The sequence below is a fragment of the Mesoplodon mirus genome (genome assembly GCF_964341445.2).
Source record: "Mesoplodon mirus genome assembly, chromosome: 4".
Lineage (NCBI taxonomy): Eukaryota > Metazoa > Chordata > Mammalia > Artiodactyla > Ziphiidae > Mesoplodon > Mesoplodon mirus.
This window is the reverse complement of record NC_138979.1, coordinates 63,462,215-63,487,468: the sequence shown is the minus strand read 5'-3', so window position 1 is coordinate 63,487,468 and position 25,254 is coordinate 63,462,215. Positions and strand designations below refer to the sequence as shown.

Below are 25,254 nucleotides of genomic sequence, written 5' to 3'. Positions count from 1 at the left end.
CTCACACAGCTCACACAGTGAGCAGGAGAACTGGCCCTGGAACCCAGAGCCCTGGTTCTTGGACCAAGTTTCTCTCCCTTTCACACCAGTGTTACTCCCCTGGGAAGGAAGGGAGCTGGCAGGAGGCAGGTGGGTGCAAAGGTGTCCTGAGGGCTTCTGGGAGGGGAAGGAACAGGGGAGGTGCCTTCCTTCTGCTTCTCCCTGCCCCTATCCAGTGTCCAGGAGCTCGGGGTACCACTGCCAGGACAGGGGCTAGAGGGCCACCGCCCCCATTAGCCTCTCCCAAGTAAACTTTTCTCCCTTCCCGTCCTGGGAGACACTGCCTCCCAGATGAAGGCTCCACGGTTGCCCCCAGGGGCTGTCTCACTAGGTAAGTGGTTCACACTGGTGGGTGCACCCGCCCCGCTGTGAGCAGGAAATGCATCTGATTCTCCTGTGTGTGCTCAGTCCCGCCACAGGCCTGGCATTCAGTAGGTGCTCAATAGGAGAGTAAGGGAGCAAGTGGCAGGTGGAGCTGGTGACTGTGTGAGTGAGCAGGGGGGTGGGAGTGGGAGGCTGTAGGGTGGGTGGTGGTGGAAGGTAAGATACCCAGGGCCCCGCCCCCAGCAGGATGTGGGCTTCTTCCCACACAGCAGGCTGGGCCCTGAGATAAACCCTGTGGGGTTTCCACAGTGGGTTTGATGCCCTCTTGGTCAAGCTGTGGTCCTCAGACGGTGGTGGCTGCCCTTTCCACATTCTGCTAGGGAAGGACGAAGCCCAAGGATGTCCTCTGAGCCCAACCTAGCTTTGGCCAACCCGGCCGGCAGGCTACGTGCAGAACCACAGAGTAGAAAAACCTTGTTTTATTCAGCCCAGGCCTGGGCAATCTTGCTCTGTGGTATGGCCAAAATATAAAAAATAAAAACCAACAACCAACAAAATCACGTTGTAGGGGAAAGTTAAGTACACAATTGGGCCTGGCATCCGGAATCCCTGTGGTTTTGGTCCACGTTCGCTCCCTGAGGCGGGCAGGGAAGGATGCTCCCAGCGTCCAGCTGCCCCTGCCTGTGGTTGATGGCTGGGCCCCGTGGGCCGGGCTTGTCCTGGCAGGAGGCTGCCTGGGGAGCAGGGCCTGCTCTGGGAGGTGGGGAGGTTGGCCAGCTGCACACTCTCTCCTAGATCAGGATCTAAGGAAAGAAAGAGAGCAGGTCAAAGGCAGGCTGAGGCGTGGGCCCCTCGCTCAACTGTCAGCAAGGCGACCACTACCTCCCCAGCTGAGCACTTCCCTTCCACAGCCTGGATCCCAAGTAGGAGGGCAGGCACGGGCCTCCATTTCTGTCAGTAATCTGGGCTCAGGAGGGGTTTCATGGACTCCCATGCAGGGCATGGTCTCGGTATCACCCCTCCCCATGCCCTGAGTTCCAGATTCTTTTCTAGGCCATTAGCAGAGCTGCTACTGTCTGGAAATACTTTCTTGTTTTCTCTAACTCAGTACTTTTGAAAAAAAAAAAAGGCCTCCTTTTTCCTCTTCAGAAACATGATTGAAACCCACAGGCGTCAGTCCCGTGGCCTTTCTGGAAATGCTCCGTCCGGCTTCCTGCGCGCTGGCCCAGCTGCCCGCCTGTGGTCAGGGTCGAGGAGACGCACTAATGAGACCTGAGCCTCTCCAAGCACTTATGTAAAGGGCTCGGGAGGAAGGGCCTCGGCATGCCGTGCATCCACAGGCCCCAGGGTAGCTGGAGGGGGACGCAGGGCAACTTCTCTGTCCGCCCTGCTGAGGGGCCCAGCTCATGGTGCCACCTGGGGAAGTGGGAGGCTATTTGGATGTACCTTTCCCAGCAGCAGGGGGGACAAGAGGGCATGTAGGCTCCCCACCTCCCTTGTACCTGCCCTCCTTCTCCTTCCCTAGAACTGCTTCCCAGAAAACCTCTACCATTTAGGTGACTCCTGGATTTTTAATGGCTGAACAAGACAAGCCCTGAGGAGCGAGAAGGTGCTGCAAACCCAGGCCTGCCAAAGGGGCTAAGTTGCCAGGGATGGGGTGGGAGTCAGTTGTTTCAAACACACTCTGTGACCTGGATAATTCTGATCTAATTCTGCGAATGAGGAATCTAATCTCTGAATTGAACCAGAAGCTACTGTTCTCACAGTGTGGTGGAGGACTGTGAACGTTAGCTTAGTGGTAGCAGCCAAGGGTGCAAGGGCTATCTCTAAACACACACTGAGCCTTCACACACCAAGCTCTGAGCCTGGTCACACGCTGACCCTGGTCGCGTGCTGAGCCCTAATCCTGGTCACACACTGAGCCCTGACCCTGGTGACAGCCTAAACCTCTCATACCTATCAACCATTAATAAGCAGACATGTTTGGGGAAAGATGGTTCTCTGGGCCTTGGATTCCTTGCCATTTGTTCCTCAGCTGATGGACTAAAGCTCTAGGAGACTACTCTTTTTTTCTTTATTTTTTAAATGGAAAAGAGTTGCTTTGACCTGATCAAGCATTGAAAATTCACATGGAGTGGGATGGGGTTTTTAATGAGTTCGTAAGCAAGGGGTCCCTCTGCAAAGTACTTCACGTGAGGAATCAGGAGAGAGGCTGAGGACAGCCAGTCCGGGGCAGCAACAGCTGAGGTGCCACGTGCCAAAGGCCTGGGAGTTTATCAATTCCCTCCACATCTGGGCCCAGGGACTGATGACTGTTAGAAGTGATTCCAACCAGAATCAGTTCTAATCTGAGACTGCTTAATTCATTCCACCTGATACGGACACTAATGATCACACAGCTGCCATTCATTGAGCACCAGTGTGAAGGGTCCTGGAACACACACAGATGTCAGGACTTTAAATCCTCCCCACAAGTCTGTGTGGGAAGTGTTGAAGAGAAAAGTAGTTCAGAGAGGTGAGGTGAACTGCCCGATGTCACAGAGTGAGGGAGTCACAGAAGTAGGAATGCAGAGCCCATGCACCTCCACCCAACGACGCTGCCTACTGCAGGTCTCCATCTGAGGAGAGATCGGGAGCCACGCCCCGGATCAATGCCTGCAGCCTGAGCACTCCGCTTGGGGTGGCTGGTCCAGCCGCAGCTGTGTGCGGCCATCAAGGTGACCCACAGGGCAGGTATCCTACGTGTTTCATGTGGCCCTGCCTGCTCCTCAGGTAGGAGAGGGGCTGGGGTACGGAGAGTTGGGGAAGAGCACTTACTGGACAATTTTGCAGTTTGTTGTAGAAACATAGCGACCTGTATAGTGGATGTTGCATCTCACCACATTGTTGGTGAAGTCAGACTCCAAAACAATGTACTTTGGGTTCACGTGCACCTGAAGAAGGAAAGGAACAGAAGGAAAAGGGATCTGGTCATGAGGCTGTGCTTTACTTGGTCACCAGGGAAGGTGGAGAGGCAGACACAGAGGAGCCAGAGAGAGGGAGACAGAGAGATGGAGAAAGACCATGAGAGACCAAGAGACACAGAGACAGAGACACACGGATGGAGAGACGGGGGAAGATGCAGAGAGACAGAGAGAGGAATGAAGAGAGAGACAGCTCATAGTCAAAGGAAGCATCACTGCATCATCCTTCTTGGAAGATAGGTTTCCCCAGAGTCAGAGCCCAGGCCAGGGGGCCCCACATGGGGCATTCAGAGCCACTGCCCCAGGGAACCCAGCAGTGAGTGAGGGCCGAGCAGGGATCCCACGCCTGGTCTCCCTGACTCTGAGGCTCGCACCCTTTCACCTCCTATGCCTGTCTAGGTGACCCGTGGAAGGCCTGTCTGATGCCAGGTAGCATCTCCTGCCCTGGAGCCCAAGGCACCTGACACTCATTGAGATGATGACCCAAGCAAGCATAACCTGTCTGAAGAGGAGCTGTCTGGACACAAGGAAATCCTTTAAATGCTGGATTGATAGGGGAGGGCTTCGCTGAGGTGGGCTACACTCAGCCTTATTTGCAGAACATTTAAGCAGAGAGGAAATGATGTTATATTTAAGTTACATTCCTTAGGGGCAGGAACTGTGCATTACTTATGTGTCTTGAATCCTCAGAACCTAGAACTCAGAAAGGCCTTTGTACGAGTTTGTTGAGAGTGGATGAATAAAGGAAGGAAAAGAATACCCTTGACAATCTTGGCCCTTGGGTGAGGCTGAGCAGAGGCCTCACCGAGCCCACTGAGAGGTGCTCAGGATGGGGCGCAACCAACTGCTTCCAGGTTGCCGTGTTCTGAATGCAGCCACCCAGCAGCCCGTCCTCATGCAGGTTAAAGCCGCCTCCCAGGCCTACCTTCTCTGCTCTTCCTTTACTCCAGCCTAGAGCAGTGGGCCCAGGGGGCCTCTTAGAGTGAGCCCTACCCTCGCTTTGCACCTGCGAAGAGGAGACTAAGATTTGTCTTCCCCAGGTGAGGTCATGATGACCCGGCACCCCACTCAGCCTGCATGGATGTTCCATGTTGGGCTGTGCGTCCTTAGCGTGCTCTTCTACTTGTCTCCGCAAGGGAAGGGGCACTGGAGTGAGTGTACGTGGAGGAGGGGTTCAGGCCACAAGGAACTGTTGGTCACAAGTGCCCTTGGCTTTGCACGGGTCCTATGAGGAGCTGAGGGTCTCTCTCAGGGAGGGCAGTGTCCTCTCCCAGATGGCACAGAGCCTGCCCTGCCCACAGACAGGGAAATGGACCCCATGGCTCTCCAAGTCCTCTGCCACTTAGGGAAGACAGAGTCACCATCTCCCTTAGGATCACCACACTTGGGCCGAAGGTTCCTGGGTGTTTTTATGGGAAGAGGCTGTGTCTGCCTGAGGCTAAAACCTTCAGGTGGGAAGTGCAGACCTCAGGGACATCATCAGCTGATATGCCCAGAGGGCGAAGCTTATGTCAGAGGCGGGGACACCGAGGGTGAGCATCAGGTTGGAGGAGTGCCTCCAACCAGGGGCCCCACCTTGAGGATGTAGTTCCCGGGCTGCACGTCGGTTATGTCAATCCACTGGCAGTCGATGTCTGCATTGTACGTGTCATAGCAGCCTGGGCTCAGGCCCTAGGAAAAGGGACAGGAAGAGAGGTTGGGGTGCTGTGCACTCCTCAGAGCCACCCCACGCCCACGTCAGCAGCCTGGGGCCCTCCTTCCTCTGTGATTCGTCCTGACCCTGGCCCGGGGTAGCTGCTCAGAGTGGGTCTGCCCCATCCTAAGCCCACTGGGTGGATGGACCAGAGAGATGAGGGATGAAATGAAGGTGGGGGGATGCCTGGGAGAGATGGATGGATGAAGGAATGGATAGAGAGACAGACAGGCAGGATAGATGGACACTCTCTGGATGTTTAGACAGAAAGATGGATTCGGGTGGACAGCTAGGCAAATGGAATATCATGCCATCCAGAATTCGTTGGAATGTTCCTCTCCTTCCATGAGCAGACACCCCTGGGAATGGAGGTGGAGGGTAGTCCCCGAGGGGCTCTCTGGTGGCTTCAGGACTGGCAAGAAGACCTGCACTCTCTGAGCTGAGTGGCCAGGAGCCTTGGCACTAGCCCGTCTTTAGCTTGGCTTAGCCTCCCCATCCCTGGCGGGCGTCCCCCCGTCCTTCAGAGCCCCTGCCCCGCCCCTCCAGCCCAACCTGCGTGTGAGAGGTGCACGCATAGCGCTTGAGGTTGCCGAAGTCGCACGTGCTGTCCTCCAGGCAGAAGCTGGCCTTGTGGCCCTCGGCTACCTTCTTGCCTGTGCCTGCATCCAGCAGGTCGTAGTGGCTGAACTCGTCCATGCTGTGGTAGTGCCTGGGGGCAGGAGAAGAAGAGGGAGAAGAGGGCCTAGTCACCCCTGGCTTCCCAGCCTGTTCCCCTCCTGAGATGGGCCCAGGTGACCCTGCTGTGACACCGCCTCCTGAGGGCTCCTGGGGCTCCTTGGTCGCTGTGTCCCCCAGGCAGCATCTCTGGTGTCCTCACCGAGCCAGTCACCCTAGGAGGGTACCTCCCCAGGACCCCTCACTTCCTCTTGGGCTCCCACCTGTACCGGCCTCCCTTGGGTGATGCCCTGTATTCTAGATACTTCCATCCCCTATCAAGACCGATCCTTCTGTGTCCCCTCTTCCATTGCAGCTTTTGCTAAGGCCCCTCTGAGAAATCCTTGCCCCAGTGATGGATCCTTGGCAGAAAACAACTCATGGGGCCCTCCCACCAGCACTGCCCCTCTGGAGTGCTCCTGGGGAGGGGCACTCAGGCCCAGGGCCCTGGCCCAGAAGAGGGGGCGGGCCAGGCAGCCCACTCACTGGTGGCAGCTGTGCCACTCCCAGGTGTGCCGCGGCCGGTTCGGAAGGAAGTCTGCGGTGCCCTGGTTCTTCACGCGCTGGGGGAAACGCAGCAGCACCCGCACGTCGTAGTCGGTGGCCTCAGGGGCGTAGGCTGTGCTGTGGGGACAGGAGGGGAGGCCAGAGTGGGCTTGGGTACCAGACGCAAACACCCAGCGTAGGTCGGCTTGTTCCTGAAGATTCTCACATCTGAACCCTGCCCTGCAGCCAAGGCTCAGGCCTCTGCTCCTCTCTGCAGGCCAGCCCCTCCTTTCTGGCCTCTGCCATGTGGCTGGCAGCTGCCAAAGGAGTCTTTCTAAAGCAGCATTTGGCCTGATAATGACCCTCTGAGGGTCCCTGATACCTGCAGGTGACTCTCAGCTGGGGACAGCCCCTGAGGATGGGGGCAAATCAAAATCTTCAGAGGGCTTTTATAAAATAGCCCTATCCAGGAGATTCTGACCTTCTCCCTCCCCCTACACCTGGGTTCCAGCTTCAAACACTGTCTCCCAAACAGACTTAACTCTTTCACTGATCTGTACTTTTGCCTGTGCCGTTCACTTGACCCAGAACTCGCCCAGCCTCCTAGACCCAACTCAGGTCCTCTCCTCCAGGAAGTCTGCCTTGATTGCCCCACTTCGAGGAATCGTGACTGCCTGTGAGATCTAACAGTGCTGCCTACAACACATCCTGATACCATACACCTCCTGAGCTGGGTCAGTGTGAGTAGACCACCTCTCCCTGATTGTGTGGCTTCAGGGCCAGCGACCTGCCCTTTTTTGCTCAGGAAGCACTGGTCTGGTGTAGATTGCCTGTTCACAATTCACTTGCTGACCCCCAATTGCCAGCTGAGATGGGCCTTGTGAGGAGAGAAGGGAAAAGAGAGAAAACGGGCAGCAGTGAGGGGACACACATCCCACGTCCCACAGGTAGGAACGAGGGCTAGATGAAGGCTCCTTCCTCTTCAGCTGACTGTGGACAGCCGTCTTGGCCAGACTCAGGGGGCACTTCCTTGGCAATCATTAAGGTCTGGGCCCTAAGGCTAGAGGCAGGAGGTGGCCAGTCATGGGGATTAGCTCTCTCTGAGAGGATGTCTGGACAACAGGCAGTGTAGGCTCCTGTCTGCCAGGACGTAAGGCCCTTGGCCTTGTCTGAGGGAGGCTTGGAATCTGTCTTTGTCTGTGTTGGAACTAAACATCCTCTTCCCTCTGTTCAGTTAAGTCCTACCCCTCTGTTGGGCTCAGCACACCGTGGGAAACCATTAGGGTCTGGGTTCTAGGCCCAGCTTGGCCACAAACTCGTGGTGAGACTTGGAGTAAGTCCCTTCCCTCATCTGAGTTCTGCCTGCTGTCTGTGAACTGGCACCGGTCTGCAGCCCACACTTTCGATAATCTCCAAGGGCCCTGCTGCTCCAGGGCTTCAGTTCTGCTGCATTTTCTAGGTCTGTATCCCACACCCAACCTCCGCTGATGCCTCCGCCCTTGCCAACCTCTCCCTCCTCTGGCCGCCCACAGTTCCAGCCTGCCAACTGCTCCTTCTAGCTCTCCTTCCACTCCCTGTCACTTGGTTCTGGGTAAGAGGCCACTTTCTCCAGCTAGACCAGGACAGCCCTGGGATGGAGCCCCAGTGCCTCTGCCCCAGCCCATCTGGGAGCTCAGTTGTGGGCACACGGGGTATTCCACGAAGGCAGAATAACAGTTTGGTTTTGACTCAAACTCCTCAAAACTCAGCCTCAATGGACGGCCGTGGAGGCTGAGCTCCTCCCCACTGGAGGAACTGTAGCAGGAGCAGTAAGTACATTATGCTCTCTTCCCAGAGACGAGACCTGAGTGGGCAGGCCGACTCAGTGGAACTCACGTGTGGTTCCTGGACTGGTGCCAGTTCGCACACTGTCTGTTGCCAGTCTGCTGTGAGATAAGGAACTTGCACCAGCATGTAAACCAACTACATCACGAATCACACTGTCTAGTTCAGTGGATACTTCTTTTTTTTGAAGCAAGACTTCCTCGATGAAGGAAGCAGTGAGTTGAGCTACATTCCAGTGCAAGCTCCTTATCTTGTTACAGATAGATAACAATTTGTGGTCAGCTATTCTGAGTGGCAGTGAACGAGATTTCATTAGTGAGAAAACACTGAGATTCTAAAGGGCTTCCCAGATACTCAAAAGTGAAAGTAAATAGAGTTCAAATGTTTTTAAAAAAAGCAAATAATTAAGAAAAATAGGAGCTTTCAACATAGATGTCAATAAAAGAAGTAGGTCAATATAATCTTTAACTAGTTCTTTTAGCACAGGGAGATGTCCCCAAAGCATACATATTTGAACAGAACATTCACTGTCAATAAATTCAGAAGCAAGCTCTGCAAGAGGCAGAATAACCCAGGAATAATGGAGGATTGGCTGTGCTCACCTCCCAGGTTCAAGTAAACTGGTGTCCTTCCCTTCTCTCTAGTGCACCATATAACTGAGGCCTCATTGTTACCCATGCCCACAGCCCCTTCTGGACAACCCACACCTGTCCTCTGTGGAGATGGCTCCATAATCCTGCCCTCTATCCGGAAGGCATCTGTAAGACTTCCCCGGGGTCCCCACGAGGAACCTTCTCATGAGACACCTCAGATCTGCAGGTTTTAGTTCCTCTCACTGCTCCTCAGTTACTGACAGGGCAACACAGACCTTTGGGTCTGGTGTGAAGATTAAATACCATTAAGTTCCTCATATAGTGATGTATACAGAAATGCTGGATCACTCTCATTCCCCTCCCCACCTGACTGCCTTGAGGCAGGCAAGGCCCACCGATGAAGAGGCCAGGGTTGTGCAGCCTGCAGGCAGCCTGGCCGCCATCAACACAGGTTCTGGGTGACTCCTGGGGACTGTCCACGCTTCATCCTCATCTCCTTACCTGGCCAGACACTTCTCCTCTGCAGCACAGCGCAGGGAGTACAGATGGGCTCTCTGGACATAAGTGGACGCTTGCACGTAGTTGGGGTCCGGGACCAAGTCAGGGAGACCTGGAGTGGGGAGAGGGAGAGAGGGAGGAGGGAGTAATAGTTGGCACTGAGGAGGGTCAGGCTGGTCAGGTTTAAAGCCCAGAGACCTCCCCAACCCCAAACACCCTATGCTGTTCTCCTTCCTCTACACAGGCTGTCACTTCCTCCTGGAAGCCTCCCCATGTGAGCAAGGTGTGTGATTTGAACCATTCTCCCTAGGCTCAGGTGTGGGGTCAGGGAGGTCAGGGAGCAGGGGCTCACCTCTGGAGTTCCATGCTGTTGGGACCGCTGAGTCTCCTGGGACATGAGCCAGATCTGGGAGACTGGGTGGAATTTGGAGAGCAGGAGAAGACAAAAAGGTATTCTCGGCAGAGGGAGTAGCATGAACAAGGGCCTGGAGGGAGGACTGAGTGAACCAAGTAATTTCCTGACAGAGACACTCCCCTTGGTGTCCTTATTTCCCAGGCCTCTGGTCACCAGACTCCAGACACCCTCTGCTCCTCTCACCCCTGCAGCTGGCATTCTTTGTGACCCGCCAAGAGAGAACCCTGGGCTTCTGACCCCAAGTGGGTCCCAGAAGGCTCCTGGGCAGAGCCAGGTGAACGGTGGTTGGCAGAAGTGGGGGTGATGAGGAAGGGAGGGGCTCACAGGAAAACATGTCCCCAGAGCAGGCTGCTGACCGGGCAGGATTCTCAGCCTGGGCGCCCAGCCCGCCCTTCTCAGGATTCCTTTCATCCTGTCATTGGCCCCCAGACCTGACCACACCTTCCCGTCTGCAGCCTCAGGCCTCCAATCCGAGGAGGGCCTGGCTCCCTGCCCTGCAGGGCCTAGGGCCCAGTACCCAGGGGAAGTCTGGAGTCTGCTCCAGCCCCTGGATCACTTGTTCCCCAGGTTATGCTAGAGCCAGGGGTCTGTCCATTCTGCCTCCCACCCCGACCCCGTCCCCGTACATAACTTAGTCCCAGTGAGAATGATTAGGAATAAGCAGAAACCGAACTCAGGTGTCCGGACCCTATCCACATGGAATAAAGAAGGAAAGATCTTGATGTTGGGTGTGTGGAAGGGGTGGGGCACGTGGTGGGGTGGGAGGTGGGCAGGGGGACTCCAGAGCCCTGGGCTCCATCTCAACTCAGCCACCAGCTTAAACGGGAATGGGCCTGGACCTCCATGTACACTCCCCTCTCAGGCTGCAGGGATTCTGGCAGATAAATGATAAAATGAAGCTGTAAGTTCCTCTTAGCTTCTTTCAAGCCCTCTGTTCTTGGGGGGCAGGCACAGTGAAGGGGCTTGAGTCATGCAGACAGGCTTCTAGCCCCTTCTTGCTGCCAAAACCCTCTTGTCAGCTTATACGTCCAGAAGATGAGGCAGAGGAGGGGAACTCTGGCTTCTAAGCCTTTCCCAGAGGTGTCTGCTACACGCCACCCCTCACAAACACATGCCTGGGGTTCCCAGAACCTACCCCTGCTCGCCCTGGGGCCCCGGCCTCATGCAGGAGCAGCCGGTGTGATCTCACCTACTCGGAATGAAGAGGAAGCTTGGAACACAAGGGTGGGTGAGGATGAGGTGGCTCCTGGCTGATGGGGGCTGTCCTGGCCAGCCTAGGCCCCATTACTCAAGCCCCCAGGAATGCCTGCAGTCATTTCCCAAGGGATCCTCAGGCCTTGAAAGCAAGGGCCACCTCCGTATCAAGCTGTTTCTCACCCTCTGGTCCCTAGAAGCTTGTGGGGGAGGGGGGAGGTGAAGAAGACAGGAATGGTCCCCTTTTCCATTACCAGAGAGCTTTTCCCTCAGCAACATGTGGTGGTGGGTCAGCTGGGCCTGAAGCTTCATGAGACCCAGCATTTGGCACCAGATGGCCTACCACCCCCCACCCCAGGCCCGGTTTCAATAAACACAGCACAGATGGCTCTACAAAGCTTTTCTGGCCCGACCCTTCCTCTCTAGGCCATTTCATGAGTTGGCTATGCAGTCCAAGGAAGCTGGAAGAGCCAGCTAAGAGGCCAGGGGTATTCAGGGCCAGCAAGGGCTTGTACCACTCCTGGCCTTTGACTACACCCCAGCTATGATCACATACTGAGTCCTGATTCTGGTCCTATACTGAGCCAAAGATGACCATCTTCTTTTTACTGTGGAGGAATCTCAGGTTCAGGCAGGTGCCTCCTGCTCCAGGAAGTCTTCCCTGATTGGCAGTGACATTCCAAGCTGCACACACTTCTGTCTCACTACTAGATCTGTATTGATCTATAATTAGATTCTATCGTATTTACCTGTGTCTACTCCCCTCCAGACTATGCACTCCCTGAGGGCAGGGCCTGGGCCCCACTCACCCCCTCAGTGGGGCAACCCACCGTGCTTCAGGGCTGACTGACCATTAGGCAGTCAGTCTCTGTCAGGCAGGCTTCTTTAATGATTAGTGGCTTCATACTTTACTGTTCCAATCATCCACGAGCGTGCTCCTCACCCTGTCTCCCTCAGGACACCAGGGCACACAGAGGTGCTGGAGGGAACGGAGGCTCAGAGAGGGCAATGAATTTGCCCACAGTCACACAGCAAGTCAGGGAAGCCCCAGGAGGAGCTCTTAGGTCCCAAACTCCTTCCAGGACTCTGCTTGTTATTCTTCTTTTTATAAAAATGATTTCTTTTAGTTATAATTTACATACAGTCAAATGCACAGATCTTAGGCATACAGTTTGATAAGTTTTGACAAATGTATACATGGTGTAGCTACCACCACAATCAAGCTATGGATTGTTTCCATCATCCCTGAAAGCTCCCTCCAGCCCCTTCCCAGTAAATCCCCCCTCTCTCCTCCCCAGGTAACCACTGATCTTTTTTTAAATCACTTTAGATGTTATGCCTTTTCCAGAACTTAAATGGAATCACCCTGATCATTATTTTATGTTCTTTGTTCTGCATCTCTGACCATCACTGGGATCCTGTGACTCCCCTAACCAGCTACCCCTGGCCCGCCCTCCACCCCTGTCACACCCTCACTGCCCTGGGGTAAGCTGTTGGAAAAGAGAGCAGCCTTGGGAGTTCAGGCTGGGTCCCCCCCCCACCCCCTTCAGGATCCCTGGAGAGGTCCCTGGGAACAGCAGACCCCCTCCCTCAGCTGGTATGTTTTCTCAGGAAGGAACAATGCCTCCTTCTCCACTGCTCTCCCAGGAGGCATTCCATCAGCAGCCAGGCCTGCAGGCTTGGGCTTTCAGCCCCTCCATAGGGGCTTGGGTGTGTGGGTGGGTTGTGTGATGTTGGAAGGAGGATAAGGGAAGGCTTGAGTGGGGGCTTGTGGATGTAGGGTACCAGTTTGCTGTCTCTGGCTTGTGGGGTACAACCAGGCCCTCCAGGTAGGGTGGCCAATGTTGGGTGAAGTCCGGTTACAACCAGACCTGTGCTCCCCTCCCCTCCCCACCATCCCAGGAAGTGTGCATTTTAAAGGAAGATCCTGGAGAGAGGATAAAGCTTACTCAAAGGCAGGGAGAACCATCAGTCATGGGATATAATTTTGTGTGTTGGGGGGCTGGGATCTCTTATACAGAATATACGGAGTCATCCAGCCCTTGGACCTGGCACTGGAGACATTATAAAGTAGGTTCCAGTAGGAAGTTTTCCCAGAGACTCCTGTTTTCATAAATGCAGAGAACTGAATTGATCATAATTCTCATTTCAGAGCAAACTAACAAACTAAACTGGTCTATGCAAGGCCCCTCTTGTAATTAATTTTTTTTAACCTTTATCCTTACCCTGACCCTCAGACATATCTTTGAACATCTGTGTCTCTGTGTAAAACCTGCAGTGTGTTGGAAGTGCGTATGTATCCTTGAAGTATATAAATGACATTGTCTTACAGTCTCATTCTGTTTCTTGATTTCCAATGTAAACTTTTAAGATATGTCAAGTGCATTGCTTGTCATTGGTAGTAGGATTCCACAGTATGCAACCTCCATGGCCCATCTAGCCAGTCTCCCAGGGATGGACCCCTGCGGATGGGGCCGACCACTCAAAGGCTGGGTGGATGGTCTTGCTCAGGCTACCCAGGGAGGCCTGTTCACCATCAGCATCCTGCCTTCCATGCCCAGGAGGTAGACAGGAGCCAGACTTCTTACCCTGCTGTCACAGACCTTCTGCGTGGACCTGGGTGGGCCTGGCCCCTCTCTAGGCCTCCCTGCTTCCATTTATGCAGACTGATCGTCCTCCACCTCACTCATGCCCAGGACCCTGGGGCCAGCCCGCTGTGAGAACTCTTCCCCAGAAGCAATGTGCTGACCATGGGGGTTCAGGCTGCACAGAGCCTGGACCAGGATTGGAGGGACACTGAGTCAGAGGGTAGCAAAGACCCCTGGGATGACCAAAGCCAGGCTATTTGGCTGGGGAGGGGCTGGATGTGAGTGAATCGGGTCCCAAGGCCATTCTGCAGGCAGCCTCTGGTCTGGAGGAAGCCCTTCAGCCTTGGGGGGCCCCATCAGACCCTCCAGGGCAGTGAAGACACAGAGCTGAGGGACAAGCACCAGCACTCTGTATTCCTGCTCTGCCCCTGGAGCTTCCTCTGTGGGGGATCCAGGGCCCCTTCACAAGGCCTCTTGCGGAGCCGATGTCCTCCTACCTCACCCAGGCTGGGCCTGGAGCTGCCAGCTGGCCCACATGCCAGCCCGTGGGAAGCCGAGGACTGTCCTCCCCTTCCCTGGCAGGACTCAGCCAGGCCTTCTTGTGGGAAAGACTCCAGCAGGCAATTTTGCCATCTCGCCCAACGCCCTACTGTCCAGGTCCCTTCCCTTTCTTAGGCTCAGTCTCCCATGTGGACGATGGGGAGATTAGACTAACTGCCCCTTGAGTGCAGTTTTGATGGCTCCATAAACACTTGGAGATTAAAATATTTTCAGGAGCTATTCAGTCCATTCCCCAGCCTTGGGCAAGAGCCCAAGACCTCTCACAACCTCTGCAGACGATACTTTAGCTGCCAGGAAATTCTCCCACCGTCTGACCTAAATCCTTCCTGCTTTAGGAGGAATCTGTTCCTTTCTGCTCAGCAGTTCCTGGCAGCTGCCCGGAGTGGAGGGTCTGAGGTTACATTCCTGCTGCTTGCCCACACCTCACCTGTTTTCCTTTTGGCTTCCCTTTCTCTGTGGGTTCCTTAAACCTCGTGTCTCCTTTGAAATCTTTCCTCACCAGGCCTCCTGCTCACAAGAAGCAGATGAAGGAAAATAGAATGCAAAAGAGCCCTAATCTCTTGAGCCTGGGGCTGGAGGATAAACAATGTCCAGCAGGAACCGGTCAGTGGGTTGTGAAATATGCACAGAGCGGGATATTTTAGCTCTAGCGGCCAGACTCCAGAGGAGCCCCTAGGTGGGGAAAGCGGAAAGCTCACAGAACACGGCCTGAATAAAGATGAGCTGGGAGGGCCTCCAGGGCGGGAGCCAGCGCTCTGGGTCCTGAGAAATTATTATCTAATAATCAGGACATTAAATTGTCAGCATCAGCCTGGCAGTGCCACACCTGAGTAACGAGCAGGCAGGCAAGGTGCCTGCAGGATCTGCTGCGGTCCACCATGAAGGGCAATACAGCCCAGGCAAAGGAGCTAGGATGGTCATAAAGTCTGGCCCAGAACCTTCATTGGCTCCCCATCACCTACGGAATCAAGCCCAGACTTCTCAGAGTGGCAGCTAAGGCCTTCTGTGGTCTGGCCTTCCAGATCTCTTAACTCTAAGGTGTAGGCAGCTCCTAACACAACTGACATTTTCTGCCCCCCCCACACCCCCCCCCTTATCGGGTACAGCCTTTAGGCCCCAAAGGCTACCTTGTAGGCCCTCCTCTGCCAGCACCCGGTGCTCCTCCCTCCTCCCTCTTCCCTCTTCCAGCACGGGCCTGCTGCTCCCACTAGGCTGGGAGAGGCAGTTCACGGGCAGCGATGGCCTTGCTCCTCTGAGTGGCAGGACCAGACTCAGAGGACAGGATGTGTGTTTGTTCAATTGAGCAAACTGCCCAGGAAGTAGCCGGGGCTGGGCTGGGAGGAGGCTGCTGCTCACCTTTGGGGAGGTAAGCTACCTTCCTCTCTGTTCAAGCTTTCTGCCACCTCCTTGCACACCTCACTCACTCACACTCTTCCCAGTGTGAAGACAGCCCCTACCTTCCTGCCAGCCCACCCTTGCAGGCCCTGCTTAGTGCCCCTCTCTCCACCTCCAGAAGCCCCTGAGGATCGTGCGGTCTCCTGGGTTCCCTCCCTGCCCCTCAGATCCTTCACAGTGACCTGAACTTTTTATCTTTCTTACAAAACCCACTCGGCCCATGGCTTTCCCATCTCAGCTTATGGCAACTTCATCCTTTCAGCTGCACAGGACATAACCATTTCCGTTATGCCTGACCCCTCTCTTTCTCTTCCACCCCACATCCAATCCATCAGAAAATCCCATCAGCTCTACCTCCAAAATATATCCCGAAACTGACTACCCACCACCTCTGTTGTTACCCCTGGCCCGGCCACCAATATCTCCGCCTGCATCTCTGTACGGGCCTCCTCTCGGACTCCCCCTGCCTTCCCCCCCGCACTGTCCATTCCCAGCATAGCAGTCAGAGACCCTGTTTAAATGTCACTGCAGGAGCTCCCCAATGCATGGTGAGTAAAAGCCAAAGTCCTCACAGTGGCCTACAGGCTCTCCATGGTCTGGACCCAGTTGCCTCTCTGACCTGTCTCCCGTAATGCACCCACACCCATGCCGTGCTGCTCTAACCACACTGGAACACACTTGAAAGCCCCAGGGAATTCCTGCCTTGGGGCCTTTGCATTGGCTGTTTCTTCTGTCTGGAATGCTCCACCTGCAGATAGCTGCATGGATCACTCATTTGCCTCCTTCAAGTCTTTGCTCAAATGTCACCTTTGTGAGGCCCACCCTGACTACCTTTGCAACCTCTCCCAACACTCCAGATCTCCCTGACTTATCTCTATTTTTTCCACAGCACTTACCCCCTCCTATTATTTACTTATTATGTTTACCCATGAAAATTCAAGATCCACAAGGACAAGGATTTTGTCTCTTTCCTAAAACTAATGAATACCCAGCTCTAGACCAGCCTCAGCACAAAGTAAGGCACTCCATGAATATTTGTTGAATGGCTGAATTTCCTCATGCGATGACATCTGCTCTCCTCAGCCAGGCGAGAGCCCCTGGGGGAAGGGGAGGGTGGGACTGTCTTTTCTGCCGCCCAGCTGCTGGCCCAGGTCTCTGGTGCACAGAGTGTTCTGACAGCTGGCGAGTTGGGTGAGATGGAAGTGGGTCTGGGCCGCGGCATCCTGCCTCCCTGGTCTCTTGCTGCTGGGCTGAGACCTCTGTGAGAACAGGGATGGGTCCAGGGAGCCCCTGAATTCCCTGCACCCAGCTCAGGGCCTGGCACCTGTACGCCTTCAGCGAGCACAGGCACAAATACTGGCACCCCACAAAGGGTCTCTTGGCACTGCCTGTGTGAGCACAGCCTTCATTATCAGGCAGAGGCTGGGACAGACTCCAAAAGCCCTTTCTTTTGAAAAAGGATTAGCTTTGGGGTTGGAAAACCCATGGTTCCAGTTGGCCCACAAGGGGGAGGAAGGGTGGGTTGTCTCCTGAGACTTTGGTGGCAAAGGCCCCTCAGGCCTCGACTTCCACATTCGTGTACCTTCCTGCTCTGGTGTTCTGACACCCTCTTCCCATTTTCAGGTGATACCTAAATGCCCAGTTTCTGGGTGTCCATCAGTAACGGGGAGAGGGACCCAGGTGCAGCCTCGGCCCTGTAATCCTGAATCCAGACAAAAAGGCCCTCTGGGTCCAGCCGCCTGTGGTGAGGAGGCTGTTAGGTCAGGGCAGGGGAGGCACGAGACCCAGCCTCTCCTTCCAGCCTCCTCCCAAGCGGATTGCTACTCCGCAGGAATGCCGGGCACAGAATTGGAAGCAGGTGTGGGCTGCCTGGGCGGACCACCCGCTCCCCCCCACCCCCCCCCGCCCTTCCTGTCCTGCCATTCCAGCCACTGCCCTGGGGAGTTTTCCATGTGCTCTTGGCTTGGACAGGAGTGGGCTGGACTTGGGCTGGGACTACTAGGGAGAAGTGCCCCTTTGGAGGTGAGAGGAGAGTGAGATGGGGGTCCCTGGGGTGGGGAGAGAGGGAGGAGAGGAGATGAAAGGCCGGGACGAAAGGCCAGAATTCCCGGGCCAAGTGCGGCAGTAGCCTGGTGCCTATAAGTCCCGAAGGACACCCCACCCTGCTCAGCCACCATCCCAAAAGGCTCTGTGGAGCCTGTGAACTCAAGGCAAAAAAAATCCAACTTTTTGTGTCCTAGGGGGTTTAGACCTGAGAGAAACAATGATCGAGGAGACATACCCTTCCCTGAGGGGCAGAAGCAGAGGGAAGGCTGGGATGGTTCAGTGGGGGAGAGAGTCAGCCTGGGTTCGAGCTTGGCTGCTGATGAATTCTGAGACCTTGGATGAGTTACTGAACTTCTCTAGCCTCAGTTGCCTCCTCTGTAAAATGGGGGTATAATATCATCTACCTCACAAGCTTGCTGGAGGTACTAAATGAGGAAATAAAAATAAAATGCTTGGCATAGTGTCTGGTGCATATTAAGGGTTCAATAATAGCCGTTGCTATTATGATTATTTAAAATGGGAGCTGTCTCTTCTTGCAGGGATGGTCCAGTTTGAGTACAGGGGAGAGAGGATGTGGCCTTGCAACTAAACGATACGAGAGGAGATGGGAAATCTGCCTGCGATGAGGTTGCCTCGGACACGACCTGTTTGTTCCGACACTAGTGACCTTCCATTGCCAAACAGGGGACTAACAAGAGGACCCAGGTCCCTCTATCTCCATAGTTGTCTGACCCTTTACCCCAACTTCCTTGGCCTGAAGACTCCATTTCTTTCTGAAGGAGCAACTTGAGACAACTTCTGGGAAGAAAGGAGGGATGCTGAGCTGTGATTCTGCCTCCACCGGTCACCAGTTATGCAACCTTGGGCTTAACCTCCGAGGGCCTCAGTTTCCTCATCTGCAAAATGGGGGTAATAACAATACCGAGGGTTGTTATGAGAATTAAGCGACTAATTGTAAAGCTCCAAGAACAGTGTCAGGTGCTGTAGATGTGCTTGTTAAACAAATGTTCTGGAGTCCATAGAGTGGGAATGACAAGGCTTCATGCTAACACCTCACTGGGGAGGTGCTCAAAGCTGTGCAGTCTCTCTGTTTCATCTCACTCTGTCGCAACCAGTGCCCAGAGCGTGGTAGGAGTCAAGTATCTGCTGAATGACCAAATGGATGTGCAAGGTAAGCCTTAATACATGAAAATTTAGAAAAAAAAATAATGCATGGGGGTTAAGAACTCAGGATGGGGAGTCATGCAGACTCAAATTCTGGTTTCACTACTAAGAGGTCGTGTGACAATCAGCAAGTGAGCCTGTCACCTTATCTATGAAACGGGATGGATAACAGCATCTGGCTGGTGGGGTTGCTGTGGGAATTAAGAGATGATGTATAAAATGTCCAGCGTATGCTAACAGAATTATCCCTCTGGAGGTGGCTGGGGGAACTAGGTCCAGGCTCAAGTCCTGCCCCAGCTGGCCTGCAGGTGGTGTGAGGGTCCTCCTGGGTCAACTCAGTGCAATGCAGAGATGACAGGCTCAGTTTGAATTCTGGCTCGGCTGCATCCAGCTGTGAGACCTCCCCAGGTCTCAGTTTTCTCATCTGTACCAGAGGACCATAATCCCCACCTCTTTAGGAGGCTGTGCGGGTGAATGAAATTGCACATTCAAGCCACAAAGCTCAGCAAGTACTCCTCTGCAATGGCTGAAGTTGTCATCATCATCCTCGCCTGGGGGCTCTAACTCTGGATGCTCTGGGTGGCCAGGCCTCCTCTGTCCTTCCCTGCATCTACTCCAAGCCTTGTGGAGGTGGGTGGGCGACCTGAGTCAGGGGGGCAGGAAGTAGGGGGTGCAGCAGGGAGCCAGGGCTGCTCTCAGGGACTAAGGGGCCCCGTCTGGCCTCTTGGGTGCAGGAGGCTGGATGGAGAGGGATGTACCCTAGAAACACCCCCGTGTGAGTGCAGGGACATGAAACACCTAGGCCTAGGAGCAGCACGATCCTCGTGGGGGCTGTGGAGGCCTGAGAGAGGGAGAAAGAGGAGAGGAGAGGAAGGAGGTGCCTCAGGTACTGGTGCAAAAGGCTAAGGCACTGAGATTTTGTCCTGAAGGCCTTGGGAGCCACAGAGCCTTCTTGAGCAGGAGAGTAATATGGTCAGCAATGCAAGGGTGTATCTGCCCCATGCGTAGGATGGACTGGAAGGGACCAGGGAGGAGGCAGTCACAGCTCCGATTGGTTGTGTGAGGACAGGGAAGGAAGACCCACGCCAGGCAAGACGGGCATAGCCATCAGAGATGCCCTGGGAGGACAGCCAGGGTGGCTGCTCCACGTTACTTTCATAGGGTGGCCAGAGGCAGTGAATCAGGCTGAGGGTGTAAGGGGGAGGCCCTGAGAGAAAAGCCGGGGTCTTCTAGGGCCATAAGTCATCTTAGTCTGCACCGGTACCACCAGCTCAGAGAAGCTGAGGCTGTGAGGAGGCAGGAACAGGGACCAGGAGGCTAGGAGAAGGGGCCCGACTTGGGAGAGGGAGGGGTGCAGCGCAGGGGGCTGGGAAGCAGGCAGCCACCCTCCAGGCCTCTGCACGGATCTGCTGTGACAGGCAGACCAGGTATGTGACCTGGGCCTCTGTTTCCTCGCCTTCCCTCCCGTTACACATTTCAGAGACAATGGTACTGCAGGAGGCCTTGGGCAGCCCCCCTCCCCGGGGTGGGAGGGAAGGGGGTGCAGGCACCCAAGGAAGAAACCAGGCTCTGGACAGGCGCTTGGAAACTGCCCAAACGTGGAGGACGTGGGTGGTGCGCACATGTGTTTGGTGTTGTGAGGACATGTCCACGTCCACGCCCACATGCATGCGGGCTGCCAGCGCCCAGCCTCAGACCCCTGGGTGTGCGGCCAGGAGGAATGAGGTCAGTCTCGGAGAATCCGCTCTGGACTCCCACACCAGGCCTGGGGGTCTGATCTCAAGCACAAGGCTTGGCCTTCCCCAAACCGGGATTTTCCATGGTCCCAGCCTAGCAGGGTGGGAAGGGGAACAAGTGATGGGGGAGAAGGTACTGCTCCCTCTCTGGCCTCTCTGTGAGCCCCGATTTAGCCTGCACTGCCCCCGCCCCAACACCTTCCCCACCATGACGAGGGAAGGGGCACTTGGAGGGTGCTGACAGCTTGTGGCAATGCTTGGGCACCTCCTCCTCTTGGAAGTCCTTCCTGAGTTCCTAGAGCCCCCCGACTGGGGAGGCCCCTCCCCTGGGTCCCCTAACCCATCCCCTCACTGCCTGCCCAATCACAGAACTGAGGTGCCCCCTTTTCTATTCCTTCCTCAGGGCAGGGCCTGGATTCAGCTTGGCATCTAGTACACTGCATTCCAGGGAGAAATGTCTTTCATCCCAATTGAACACGGGGGCTCAGGGGCAATGGCCAGAGGCCCTGCTAAGCACCAAGCACCCCCCTCTCCAAACAGAGCCTTGCTCTGGCCAGTCCCCCTCTGAACCTTAAGAACTGAGAGGCTAAAGAAGGACCTTAGAAAACCCACTGGCTTGGGGCGTAGATGTCAAGTCCCAGGCCTGGCTCTGCCAGCAGTGCTATTTGAGGCCTCGGTTTTCTCCTCTGCCCAGAGGTGGAGTGCTTCTGGCTGAGCCCCACTCTGCGGTCTTGCATTCTAAGAAAAGCTACCACAAAGGTTTAGCCTATAGGTAAAACATGCTCTCCTCCACGGAGCTCTGGGAGCAGTTGATGCAGAGCTGTAATACACCCTGCTGCAGGGATGCTGCAAGCCCTGGAGAGGATCAGATGTGGGTGAGGCCACAGTGGCAGGAGGATGCATCCTTCATCACGTCACAGAAGGGCCTTCCATCTGTCCTGAGCTCCTGCAGGTTCTCAAAGTGCGATTCAGCACCCAGCTTGAATGCTACGCCTTGAATGTGAGGGAGTGAGTACTGCCAGTGTGGACGCTCCTCTCCCCTAGCCTTGGGCTCCAGCAGCCCCTAGAGAGACGGGAGTCCCCACCTCTGCACCCCAGCGGCAGCCTCTCTCGCCCAAGGTCAGTATGGCTGGAGACAAGGAAGCGTCCCCGTGCGGACAGAGGCAGAGGAGCAAAGGCTGGGGGTGCACTACCTATGCCCCTGAGCCCTGCAGCGCTCAGCCCTCACCTGGTGCGCCTGGCACAGAAACATTGTGGAGCAGAGAGTCAGGAGTAAAGAATCAGGGTATTAATTGCAGCCTGAAAGAGGCAAGGCTGGGGTGGAACGCATATGCATTGGGGACTGAATGGAAAACCTTGACCAAAGCTGACTTTGGACTTGCAGAGACAGAAGCAGGAAGGGGAATTCTAGGACAGCAGGACCAATGGCCCTGGCCAGACCACTAGTGGGCCCTTGCCAAGGTAGCCCGCCTGCTATCAGCATATGTGGAGTTGCTCATCTGAAGAAGGAAGGCTGCCCCTTCCACTGAGTCCTCGTGTGTAAATGGCTTGGGCTTTCCCTAGACTAGGTCATATCTTCAACACCCCCTGCACCTGTGTCCACAGCTGCCTCCTGGGACTCTCCCCCAGGGCCAGGACTAGGGTGAACTGAGTGAAGTGACTGAGGCCCTGGCCTGGGGTGCAAAATTTAAGAGGGTGCCTAAAAACTCAGTAGCTAAGAGAAGTAACATTTCAGGCAATATTTTTAAAAATCAAAATTAACGCAAAAAAAAAATCTGTGATGAACAAAACATCAAAATTTCAAATAAAGACGATCAGTATTGCTGATTTTTTAGTGTGCCTCAGGCTTGAATACAATTTGGCATGTCACCATAACTGATTCTATTTAAAATTTTGATATTTTGTTCATTTTTTTGCATTATTTTTGATTTAAAAATGCATTAAAATATTACTTATCTCGATTAGTAAGTTTTTCGGTGCCCAGGCTGGTGCCCCACTCGCCTCTCTAGTCTGGGCCTTGCAGTGTGCCCCTGAAGGAACTCTGGGTTATCTAGCCTGCACTCCTGTCAGCCCAGAATCTCTCTTCTAACCTCCTGTTCATTCAGGCCAAGCTCACATATGCCCAGTGACCTGGAACTTGCCACACCTCCAGAGGCGTCCCCTAAGGCCTTTCTGACCCTGATGCTCCCTGCTTCACCCTGTGAGGCTGGCAGAGGGGCACCTCCAAGAGTGGAGGACATGCCCTGATGGGAATGAGGGAGAGGAGGGGAGGGGCTCCTTTACTTTGTCCTCAGATGACCCAAGCCAGGTCTGGAAGGTGTCTCTTTCCAAAGCCTGTCCAGTCCCGCCACCCCCTACCCCCCCTGCCTGGCCAAATTCTGGCACCGATGATGATGCCTGGACAGGGCGAAGGCCGGGAGGTGGGAAGCACTGGGGCTGCCTATGGGGAGGAGGGTGGGGGTCCTTACTTAGCAGCTGGGGGAGGCCTTCGGTAAAGGATGGAGGAGGGCCTGGGCGTCGGGACGTACTCACCTCTACCGTTTTGGCTGGGCCGGTACACGCTGCCCACACTCAGACGGCCCTGCTGCGCGCCATTGCGCTCCGAACCCGGCGGGGGCGCGTCGGAGCTGCGCACCGGCAGGTAGGGAGGCTCCAGCACGCGGAAGGGGGGCTGCGGCTCCACGGCCCGCGGAGGGCTATAGGCCTCGGGTGGCATGTTGCCGTAGGGCGGGTACCAGCCGAGGCGGGGGTCGCCGCCGTAGGCGCCACCGTTGGACTGCGCGGCGTCGGGGGCCGGGTCGGGGTAGGCCTGCTCGAGGCCCGCGGTGCCCTCGTTGTACAGGCTGTGCGAGTAGCGGCGGTCCAGGCCGTCGGCTGGCTGCGGCTGCGGCGGCTGCGGCGCGTACGGCCTCTCCGGGGCCGGATAGAAACCCTGCGGCGGGTACTCGGGCTGCTCCTCGCCGCCGCCGTACTCCTCGTAGCGCGCCCGGGGCTGGAAGGGGTAGATGACCCCCGCCGAGGCCACGGCCGCCGTCCCTGCGCCCAGACCGCCGCCCCCGCCGCGGTAGTACACGTAGCCCTGGTCGTAGGTCCGCGACGCGGGGTCGTATGTCTCGTACTGGCTGACGAAGGGCGCCTGCGGATAGGGGAACTGCTGCGGAAAGGAGGACGGCTGGCGGTAGGTGGTGGCGAAGGCCGAGGCCGAGGCCGAGGAGGCGGAGCCCCCGTGCCGTTGCTGGGAGACGGAGGTGCGGGCCCGGGCCATGGCCGTGCTGTCCCCGACGGCCACCTCGCGCCAGTTGTCGGGCACCTGGCCGAAGCCGAATGGGTGCCGCGCTTGGCCGCGCACGGTGTCCGAGCCGATGCGCCCGGGCAGGGGCAGCGACGGGGCCTGCCGACGCCGGAGGCCCCCCTGGCTGCGCCGATGCGGGGCCTGGGGGGCACCCGCCAGCAGCACCCGGGAGTTACTCTCGGAGCGCTGAGTCCCCGCAGGCACGTACTCTGAGCCCGAGTTGAGCAGGCTGTACACCTGCCCGTTGTTCTCCCACTGGATCAGCTGCCGCCAGCGTCCCTGGTCCGAGCCCTGCCCGTGCACCAGGACGCAGACGCAGGCGCCCCACACCAGGGCCCCCAGCTGCCAACCGGCTGGGGCCAGAGCCATGGTGGCCCCTCTGCAGAGGCCTGGTGGACTGAGAGGCTCTCAGGAGTGGCCCCCTGTGCGTGCTTCTCTTCCCACGGCCTCGAGGACAGGACGGCTCCTTGCCTGCCCCAGCTCTAGCTTTGTCCATCCTGGCCTTGTCCCGAGCGGGACGGCTCCTCCGATGACAGCATTTCGAGGCCAAGGGGTCGGGGCAGGGCAGGGGCTGTGCCCAGGGCTGCACGAGGCTCTCTGCAGGGCACCGGGCAAGCAGGACCGCCTGGGGGCCTTACATGGCCAGCCCGGCACTGGCTGGCCGCTGGGCTGGCGCTTTCCCACTCTGAATGAATAAGCAACAGGCTGGGAGCATAGGGAGGTTTCGGGCAGCCTGGTCCGCCTGCTGGGGCCTCCTCCGCGGGGCCCTATGGCCCGCCGGGTTTTAGCTATGTGGCCTGTCCCACAGCTGCTGTGCTCCCTCAGTCCCTGGAGCTCCCAGCCAAGCCCCAGACCTGCCTCTGAGGAAGGGAATGAAGAAGGGAGTAGGAGGGGGCCTCCGGGGACTCAGGCCCGGCGAGTGGGGCCCTGGCAGGCATAACGGGGCTGAGGTGTCAGCACCACTCTGACCATTTCTCTCTGCTTTGGACCCAGCATCCTTGGTCTCACCTTACTGGCTTCTTGTTTGGGCTTGAATAAGCCCCTGACTCGTGTCCACTCCAGCCTCTCCCCAGGATTCCTGGGCTCCCATTCTCCAAAGCCAGTGATCAGACACCCTCCTTGTTGGTGGGCCTTCTTGGGCAAGATGCTAAATCCCAGCTGAGCCATTCTCTAATACTGGACCTCGGGTGTACCTTAGTTCATTGGGCCTGAGCACAAAGCAGATGGAGCTTCAGCATTTTCCCTCTTGGCACATCCCTGGGCCTTAACTCTCCCAGTCTGTAGAACGGAAGTATGCCCCTGTGCTGAACAGAATTTGTGAAATCATGGGAGAGATCAACTTCCTGCCCATCCTGTGTGGTTTCTGTCCTGTATAACCTAGAAATAACCTGAGTGTGCACATGGATAAAGTGAAACTCAGGGGCTGTCTTTGACATGGGGTAGGCGTCATTGGGAGGCACTATGTGCTGTAAGCACATAGCAGAAAGGGGGAGTCAGGAGAATGGGACTAGTCCAGTTGCTGTGATTAGGTTGCTGGGTGATCTTGGGCAAGTCCTTTCCCCATTCTGATCCAGTCACATCTGATCAGTGGAGGATTAGACCAGATGGTCCCCAAGAGTGCTTTGGCAGGTTCTCTATTCTCTCAGCAGAAATAAGAGGGGCCTCAGAAGTTTGAACACTTTGGCATCCAAGAAAGCACTCTGAATGCCTCCCCTGGACTGCCTTCTCC

General features: G+C 55.9%; 1 protein-coding gene across 1 annotated transcript; it reads right to left on the bottom strand.

Annotated features, from left to right (window-relative positions):
* Positions 1-827: 827 nt before the first annotated feature.
* LOXL1 (lysyl oxidase like 1) lies at positions 828-24,230 on the bottom strand. The gene is made up of 7 exons (XM_082617109.1): positions 22,766-24,230; positions 9,138-9,246; positions 6,220-6,357; positions 5,572-5,728; positions 4,902-4,997; positions 3,181-3,296; positions 828-1,166 (listed from the first exon to the last, which is right to left on the bottom strand). Exons 1-7 carry the CDS (start codon positions 23,892-23,894, stop codon positions 1,160-1,162), a joined length of 1,752 nt encoding a protein of 583 aa, XP_082473235.1. The 5' UTR covers positions 23,895-24,230; the 3' UTR covers positions 828-1,159.
* Between the last annotated feature and the right edge of the window lie 1,024 nt (positions 24,231-25,254).

Bases quoted from the DNA above. Each gene is read 5' to 3' on its own strand.
- LOXL1 (XM_082617109.1), bottom strand. From the start codon at position 23,894: ATGGCTCTGGCCCCAGCCGGTTGGCAGCTGGGGGCCCTGGTGTGGGGC. The intron at 9,247-22,765 runs GTGAGTACGTCC...TCCCCACTCCAG, and splicing joins GCCCAGCCAAAACGGTAGAG to GTCTCCCTGACTTGGTCCCG. The intron at 3,297-4,901 runs GTGGGGCCCCTG...TTCCTTCTTCAG, and splicing joins CCGGGAACTACATCCTCAAG to GTGCACGTGAACCCAAAGTA.